Source organism: Coenobita brevimanus, chromosome 55 (genome assembly GCF_032717465.1).
Source record: "Coenobita brevimanus isolate Jiangsu-jjx chromosome 55, ASM3271746v2, whole genome shotgun sequence".
In the NCBI taxonomy this organism is placed as follows: Eukaryota; Metazoa; Arthropoda; class Malacostraca; order Decapoda; family Coenobitidae; genus Coenobita; species Coenobita brevimanus.
The window spans coordinates 60,547,607-60,557,174 of record NC_137008.1 but is presented as its reverse complement, the minus strand read 5'-3'; the positions used below and the strand labels follow the sequence as shown (position 1 = coordinate 60,557,174).

General features: G+C 41.0%; 1 protein-coding gene across 4 annotated transcripts in view; it reads left to right on the top strand.

Moving 5' to 3' along the window:
- The window catches only part of LOC145401239 (tau-tubulin kinase homolog Asator-like), a 203,311-nt gene that overhangs the window by 103,835 nt on the left and 89,908 nt on the right, over window positions 1-9,568 (top strand). For all 4 annotated transcript variants that reach the window (XM_080273571.1, XM_080273570.1, XM_080273569.1 and 1 more), the window contains exon 2: window positions 6,790-7,018. In XM_080273571.1, coding sequence (XP_080129697.1) covers window positions 6,962-7,018 — 57 coding nt within the window. In that variant the 5' untranslated portion in view covers window positions 6,790-6,961. The remainder of the gene's footprint in view (window positions 1-6,789; window positions 7,019-9,568) is intronic.

The following is a 9,568-nucleotide window of genomic DNA, read 5'->3' as shown; positions in this document are numbered from 1 at the left end:
CCTCCTCCCCCTTCTCTTTATTTACCGTTCTTCTTGGCCTCTTTCTCCCCCTCATTTTTGTATATTTACTCTCTGTGTGTGTGTGTGTGTGTGTGTGTGTGTGTGTGTGTGTGTGTGTGTGTGTGTGTGTGTGTGTCTATCTATCTATCTCCAGTACCACCTCAAATCCCTTGGAAGCAGTAATACTCTGTAAAGGACCCACATTACCCTTTGCAGCAGAACACCCTTTTTACCCCCTGAGTAGTACAAAGGGCGCCAAACACCACCCCGCTAGCCATCGTACCCCTGTAGAAATACAAAGGGAACCACACACCACCCAACCACAGGGATCACACATCAGCTTGTAAACGAGAACGCCCATTGTTCCCTTAATTAAATACAAAGGAACACCACAAACCACCCAACCAAAAGGGACTCACCATCACGCTTTGAATATTGGAATAGGGATCAGCCTTTGTCTTCTTCGAGCTTGGCGCCAGCTGCGACCTACCTCGATACTGTTATTGATTATCGTACCCACAATCCCCAAATTAATGTACAGTAGAGCCGCAGGATTTACCAGAGCGTTCTAATTAGTTTTTACCTCCATTATTTTCGTCCATAATCTTTTCGTCACTGTTGTTGTTCTACCCTGACTCGCCCCGGATTATTGTCCATTTGGAGGTTGATTTCCGTGGCTCAGTGGCAGAAAAGGACAGTACCACGGCTTTGCATCCTTTCCATAGCACTTCATCGTGACTAGAACTATTAAATTCTTCGCACAGCTCAACATTAATAAGGCAGTTCTAGACCAAGTTTAAAAACGGATGATGTATGGTATCGTCACCCTGCTTTCTAGTGCTGTCAGGGGGCTTTCCAGAGAGATGTCAGTTCTGCTCTAACAACATGGTTTTTGTGTTCTGTGTAGTTGGTTTCAGGACGATCACTAGTGTTAACAGTTTCACCACTCATACCGATATATCAGAGTGAAAGTAATAGGAGAAAGAAAAAGCACTTCATTTGGAGATGCTTAAAATAGGTGGATAGGTTGTAAGAAAAGTAGGTAGGTACTGTAGGTAGGATGGTAGATATGTAAGTAGGAAGGAGGATAGGGATATATATATGTATTTATAAATATATGTATGTATGTATGTAGGTAGGTAAGAAGAAATGTTGGAAGGTAGGTATGTAGGTAAGAAGGAAGATATATATGTAGGCGAGACGGAGGGTTAAAAGTCAGGTAGATAGTGCGGCAGGTAACCACTGACTGAGGGCTAGGTAGATGGGTCGGCAGGTATGTAAACAGATAAGAGAGAAACTGAGAGGTAGGTGTATGGATAGGCTGATGGGTAGTTAGACTGCTAGTTGATTAAATAGAGAGCAAAACAAATACGTTCAGATGTGGAGGGTTGCAAGGTAGGTAGACAGGTAGACAGACAGGGAATTAGATAACCACAGTTCCAAGGATAGATAAATCGGTAGGTTGATAGGTAGACAGATAGACAGGAAGGCAGGGCAGTGGATAGGTAGGTAGATTAGCTGGTTGGCAGATGGACATGCAGGTGGGTAGATTAGCTGATGGAAATGAATTACCTGGCTAACAGTTGAGCCACAGCAGATTTCCCCACACAAGAATCTAGTGCTTTTATACACCTGCTTCTCGGTGATTAGGGTCACTGCCAGTTTTTAAGGCATCTAGATTACGTAGATTACATTTTTGTTTGTTTACGGTATATTTTCATTGGATAAGTACGTATACGAGGTCTACGGTGTTTGGGAGAGGTTTGTTGTGATTCTCTGTATTTATTTATTTATTTATTTATGATTAGTCCCCTACTGGTCAAACCGATCAGGGACTATAGTTTTGCGAGGTTCCGTCAGTACGCCAGTCCGTCCAGTTTCGTGTCCACTCTGTAACTTCCTCATGCATGGACAGATTTTGATATAACTTCACACAAATGTGCCACATACCATGACGATGTGTCGCGCGGAACAACCAGCCATCTACCCCCAAGGTCAATTACATATGCATGATTATCATCTGGTAGGGGACTTTTATTGCATGACAATACTAGATTCACATTATTATTATTATTATTATTATTATTATTATTATTATTATTACTACTACTACTACTACTACTGCTACTGCCACTACTACTACCAGCCACTACTTCTACAGTTAGAGTGCAGATGAGAGAAAAGAAAGTTTTTTAGGTTTACAGTTCTGCTTTAATATCACAGTTTCCTGTATTGCAGTCTTGCCGGGGTTGGGCTTAAGGAGGAAATTGCTAAGTGTGTCCTAGAGTAAACAAGAGTACGAAAAATTTCAGTTGGAAACGTATCACAACATTCCTTTGTGCTGCAGCCAACAGTACGAGAATTGAGGCTGTCGCTGTTTTCTTTTTTCTTTTTAAATAATATACTTTGTTTCAAGCTCACTGTTGTTATTAAATGTACTATAAGCACATTTATCACCTGGATTTCTCCTAATTATCTCCTGCAAACTGTCAAGAATCGTTTTCCGCTCCCATTGTGTCCCGTAGATGTGCCCTCGAAAGTGGCTGTGCTGGTGGTGTTTGACGCGCGGTTAAATAAGACTAAGCGTAATAAGGTCCCGTTTTTCCTCATTTTCTCTCGAATATTGGTGGCAGACGTCTTCCGTACCGACTGTGACTTCTATAAACAGGCTTCATTAACTCCTTGTGAAAGTTACCCTCTGTGTGTGTGTGTGTTTTTTTTTTTTTTAATTCTCTTTACCGCCAGCCAATTTAGTTTATGGGTGATGTAATGAACTTGAGGAGCTGAAATAACTCCAGTTGAATTACCATATAAACGAAATTCGGCCGTGTTAATTCCTAATTGTCTCTCTAAAACTGCCAGGGGACTTATTTTTCCCAGCCATTCTTTTAGATGTGTTCTGAGAAGTGGTCGCAAGAGGGGGTATTTTGGCGCGCTTTGGTGACGTCAGAGGGGGCGAGCATGTAGCGTCGCTGGCCTTTATGTAATCAGTGGCGACGGAGCGCTAAACAGAACTGTCACAGCAAGAACGTCACGGACACCTTCATCCTGCCAAAGAGATAAATGGAGTTGATTTTGCATAATTTGTGCCGGTACATATTTTCCAACTTCTAAGGGCTTGTTTTTCATATTTTATTTCGTCATATAGGATATCAGTTGAGTATGTGTGTGAGATGGAAAGGGAAAGGGGGAGGGGGATGCCTAGGATGAGATGGGGGGATGGGATGGAAAGGTATATGATTGAGGGGGCGGATAAGTTGGCGGAAGGGCGGCCTAGTTATGGAGGACAGGGTGACTTGGAGGTGATTTGTTTGTGGTCACCCCTGCTGCTAAACATTGGGTTATAGACAGATTATTAGTTATTTCCGCATAATCTGTGTCGGTATAATAGCCTTTGAGGGTTTGTCTTCCATTCACTTATTTCGTAAGATTTTGGGCTAGATTTTGCGCAACTTGTGACGATATGCATTTTTGCCGCTGAGGGTTTTGCTTTCTTTCTGTCTTATATTTCTTTGTCTAGGAAATAAAGTACGGTGATTTGGGCATAACTTGTGGGTATATTTTCAACGAGTAAGGTTTACTACCATTCCTGTTGTCATATTATTACCATTAACTTACCTTTATTACTCACTAAAAGCACGGTGATTATTTCATCTTCAAAGAGTAAAACTGTGCTTAATTTTGCATAATTTGCATTTTTTTCAGCAACTGATGGCTCTACTTATTGTCAGGGTGGAGATTTGTTGTCATTATTTTTTGATAACATGTAGACTATTTCTCTCTCTCTCTTTTTTTTTTTTTTTTTTAAGCTTATGAGGGTTTATCTTTGTTTTTTTTCCCACTTCATAGAGTGGGTGAGGCACAGTATTTCTCCAGGCGGATGGTGATGGAGGAGAAAGATGAAACGTTATAGAAAGCGTTGCAGAGATCGGTTTTAGGGTAATCCATGATATCGTTGCGTAAATTCCTTTCATTCCGAGTTTTTTTTTTTTTTTTTTTTTTTGAAGTAGAAGGTTTAAAATATAAAGTCGTCATTATCTTCTCCACGACGAGATATCGCCCCAAAACTTATTGTGATAGTCATCTGATTGAAGAGGTTGAAAACTGAAGAACAGTATGTCAGTGTTCTTAGACCAGTTAAACTTGTCCTAAACTGCCATCTCTCCATCTTAAATGCTGGTCTGCGACATGAAATTAATACTAGAATTTGATGTTTGTAGCGAAGAAGTGTAATGAGAAGAACGTACAGCTGCAGTATTCTTGTATTTTGCCACAGAAGTAAGGGATAGAAGTTGTTAAAAGGCATATTTTCGGTCTGGGTGGACTTGACGGAACGACCTCCACGCAGCCTGTATACGTGTATCTACATCCACCATATTTGTCTGTCTGTCTTTCTGTGTATGTCTGTTGGTCTAGTTATATGTAAATTAGCTTATCTGTCCCTCCATCTGTCTATCTGGCTATCCATCCATGCATGCATCTATGTCTATCTGTCTATTTACCTATGCTCAGGGTTCATCCAGTGCGACTGCGAGGAAGTGACCACACAGCCTCTCTTGGCACGCCCACCCTCTTTCGTTCCCTCATACATTTTTCTTTTCTTTTCTTTTCTCGTTCTAAAAGAAAGGAATTGAAACTTAAAAGCCTGCAATTATCGTCCCTCCCAGCGAAACATTTTTAAATAGCCAAAATCAGTCCCCGTTCAAAACCATGCCTCGTTCAAAGTCAATTCCTGTTCATGTGGAGATGCTTGGGCACGTTGCGTTGAAGAGGAGAAATCAGTGTACATGTTTTGGGCATGGCTGGACACACTACTTCGGTAAGAGACAAAATCTAGTTTCTTTCATTCCGAGATGCCCACAGTTTGCGTTGAAAAGAGGAGAAATTTAACTTCATTCATTTCGAGATGGCTGGTTCCGAGGGTACCCATTTACCATTTACTGTATCCATCTTCCTTCTTCTTGGCCTACCATGCCTCCTCCCATATTGAAATTCTCTTGTATTTTACCCATTTCACAATCTTGTTTACATAACTTCTCCCTTTATGACCACACCAGCCAAGCACACTTTCTTGTGATGTGTAACTTGGGGTAAATTACTGAATCAGGATGTGTAAAATGTTATCATGGAATTTTGGGTGAGTTCTATATTTACCCAGTAACGCTTGCCATTAGGAGATTCTCTTTTTCGCTGGGATGCAAATAAATTAAATGTGGCAACGACCTTTACCCTTAACAGTGAGAGTGCGGCGAGGTGGTTGAGCCTTTACGACCTTCCCGTATGTGTGTGTTTTGCCAATATACCTTGCAGAGTCCATAGCAACGGCCTTAGCAACCACACTGCGAAGGACGGTCGGATGTTGTGTCTATGCCGCGTGTGTGTACAAATATATATATATATATATATATATATATATATATATATATATATATATATATATATATATATATTTACAGCTTTATCCTTGAATTGGCATCCCCTTAGTAACCTGATATCGTTAGACTGTCTGTTTGATAACTATATTATTAAACTACATGTAGAAAGGTTTTCCTAAGAGCTGGAGCTAGGATTTCGGGGGTTTGTAACTTTTACCTTATTCCCTTCCGTCTTTAGTTGCTTCAGTTGGTTGATGTATTTTGTATTTTATTCTTGCAATTTCCAGATGCATTTATTCAGCTTTTTGAACTGCAAGGATTAGATACAGCCACCAAGGACTTCTCACACAGGGGGCTTTCCCAAGTTGAATAAAATCGCCAGGCAGCAAGAATAAAATAGAACTTGTGTGCTCGAGCTGAAAGAGATTAAGTTTTTGTATCTCGTGTTGCATCTTCCATCCCTCTCCTACCATGCATACTCTTTCCTCCTTTACCAAATCCTCCCTCCCCCCTCCCCCCTCCGTCCCTTCCTCTTTTCTGCCCTCTCTTTCAGTCCCTCTTTCCCCTCCCCCCCCCCGTACCATTGTCCCTGCCCATTGCGTAACCCACGATAATTCTGTTCTCTCACTATTTTTTTACTTCGTCATTTTTGTTTTTCCTTACTCTTTTTTTTTTCTCTCTCTCTTTAAATCTTTCACATTACTCTTGACTACTATGCATGATATTTCCTCCTCTGCCAAATTCTCCCGCCCTTCTTTCCTTTTATATTCTCCTCTCTTGTAGTAACTCCTTTTTTCCCGCGATACCACTGTCCCTGGCCATTACGCAGCGCTGCTAATTCCGTCCTCTCACTGATACGGGAGCGTCGCGCCGGCCTGGTATTTACTCAACCACCATTCTTTCTTAGCATGAAGTGGGTTTTGCTACGTAGAGTCAGGGACATTTAATAAACCATTGTCTTTACTTCACATTTTAGAGCGCGTCCTGTGCTTTCTTCCTGACGCATTATAAGAAAGAGTTATGAAGGAGCAAAGAAACTTATGAAGTATTAGCTTAGGAATGTTCGCCAAGAGAGGGCAATGACAAGTAGAAATGTTGAAATATTTAGCGGACTGAGGTCTTTACAGATATCCTGGTATTTAGACAATATACAGTCCTGTTATTAATCAAGATATTTAAACAGTATCATTTCTGAATTATTTCCATATGATTAGCACTATGTTTAATATTTTTCTTCATCATCATCACGCTGACTATTGTTCCTACCTTTTTATTTTCATGAATAAGTTAATGTGCTGTGCTGGTAAAATTACTTGCACTGCACATGATACGAGTATGTCGCTGCGCTGGCGCCTAACCCAACCAAACCCAAGTCATACCCAAAGCTAATCCAGGCCATCTCTTACTTCCACAGGAGCGCCGGTTTGAGCTCATGTAGCGGGGGACATGAAGACTCGGGGGACCTGCAGGACCTCAAGAACAACAATAACAACAACAATAACAACAACAACAACAACACCTTCAACAACAACAACAACAACAACAACAACAAGTATAACAAGGACAACAACCACAAGAACATCACCATGACGAGTGAGGATCTGCTACAGCCCGGCCACGTCGTGAAGGAGAGATGGAAAGTGGTGAGTACCCCCTTGAAAATGTTATCCCTTATCTCATTTTCTACAGGAAGAATGTCGGCCCATTATTGGTTGTACACTGCATCCCTGTTTCTGTTATTCGTTTTTATTTTTTTTTTATCCATAGTGTGATGTTCTCTGCTGCACTCGTATTCTGATCTGCTCTCTCCACCTTCTATGTATGCTGCTTTTTTTTTTTTTTTTTTTTTTTTTTTTTTTTTTTTTTTTTAAATGTGTCCGACTCTGGGCAAAGGCTCAGGGCCTATTTCTTGGGGGCAGTTGCCTATCCCAAGGCCCAGTAGTCCTCCTACATCTCATATTCTGTTGTACCTGTATTTTGTTTCACCCATATGCTGTTGTATCCATATGCCGTTGTGCCCAGATTTTGTTGTACCCAGATTTTGTTGTACCCAGATTCTGCTGTACCCGTATTCTGCTGCATCCGTATTTTGCTGTGCCCATATTCTGCTTTGCAGTAACAGTATCCACCCGTTCTCAGTGTCTGCTGGACCTATACCAGTAAAGTGCACTTTGTGAGCGCGTGAAGAGCGAACGAGCGTTTGTACATACGCTTATCATCATAATTTCATGTCGGTGTAAACTATAAACATTTCTGGTGAAGTAGTTGAACAATAACAGAAAAATAATTGAGCTAAATATTTACTTTCGATTTCTCTCACGTCATCTCTCTGGATGTGCACAACGAGACGCCGTAGCATTTATCACACGCGCAGTGTTCAGTTCTGTGCTCCCGCCTTGCCGTGTAAACGAACTGAGTCGGTAAACGCTTGGCTATTGATCGAATGTTAAACCCAGAAATGGGGCGATTACTCTTGCTGATTTCACCGCCTAAACATATAAAAAACGCTTATGTAAAATTTTGAACGTAACATCCGATATTTAAATGTTAGAATTCATGCTAGAAAATATAGTGACACAACAGGAAATCTGTTTGAATTCGATTTCAAAGTGGAGCACGTCAGTTGATGCCCTCAGTACATTCCCTTGGAAAGCTGGGATTCCAAGGTGTTTCTTTGGTCTAATGAGTAAATATATAGCTAAAAACAAAATTTATTTAATGTATCTGCTATCTGCTGAAAGAATATCTTCTCCACCTCACACAGTAGAACAGTTATTATAAAACTATCGCGGTCAGGCCGTGTCGTGTCGGGCCGCTCATTTCTCAGCTGAACGTAAACATCGCTTCACTACATTTGCTTGCTTTGCTCGCCGCGCTTTCTAGCTTGTAAGTATCCTGTACCCATACCTTGCTGTTCTCTGTCTGCTGCGCTAATTCCCTGTTGCACCCCTAGCCCAATGCACATGGATTTCGATTGTATGTATTTTCCACAACGTGCATAATGTTAGTTTCCATGTACTTGATGCTTTTGTGTGTGTGTGTGTGTGTGTGTGTGTGTGTGTGTTTCTTGTGTACCCAACTTTTCCAGTGCCTCTCAGTGTTCTCGTTAGTTCCACTGTCTGTACCTATCCTCATTTGCCTTACTGTATAACTCCCTTTTCCCTAATGTTTCACACTTGTTTTCATATACATCAGACTTTCATACCGAACTTTTATCAACGTTTTGTCCTCCACGTTTCCTTTGTATCCCACATATTAATCTAATTTTTGTCGCATTGTGGGGACTCTGCTTCTTTTTTCTTTCTTTTTTTTTTTTTTTTTTTTTCAGCACCACAGGCAATATTCTTTTGTATCCCATTTGTGTGTGTGTGTGTGTGTGTGTGTGTGTTTGTGTTGTATCAGTTCTATAAGTTATGTGTAAAACTTCATCTCTGCTTCACACCTTCCTTACTTCCATTTGCCTCTGCCATGTATGCCTCACATATCTTCCTCTCTCACACACCTGACCATCACCACGAGAATATCACACAACTGCCTGTGATCATATATTGCACGCTTGGTTAATTCATTATGTGCATCGTACACGCCTGCGTGTGACCCACCTTGCGCGCGCGCGCGCACACACACACACACACACACACACACACACACACACACACACACACACACACACACACACACACACACACACACACACACACACCTCACGGACCTGCTTTTAAAGAGAATGCTTTTTTTTTTTTTTAAATAAATCTTGACTGAATCTGAGAAAAAAGAAAAAAAAAACTTTAAGCATAATTAACATCATTTGTATCTCTAGAGCATCGTAAAATCCTCTGATGCTAGCCAGTAAAAAATGTATAGCAGATCATTCGAAGCACAACGGTTAATCTCTTCATTATGATGTCGTCTTTTAGAATTTGGTCTTACCTATCTAGATGATTTTATTCAGCCTGGAGACACGGTTTAAGCTGCATGGATTAGGTATAGCATTCCTTAACTCCATTATTCTGTGGAATATCTCCTATGCCGAATAAATAGTGTGACGTTAAAAATGTAAACGATCGTTCTTGGGTTGAAAGGGTAAAACAACACCCAGGCCTTAGTCAGAGGAAAAGTGGCACCTTCTCCCATTTCCATTATTATTAACTCGCCCTACACACACACAAAGACAACTTCTGTGCCCACTACTC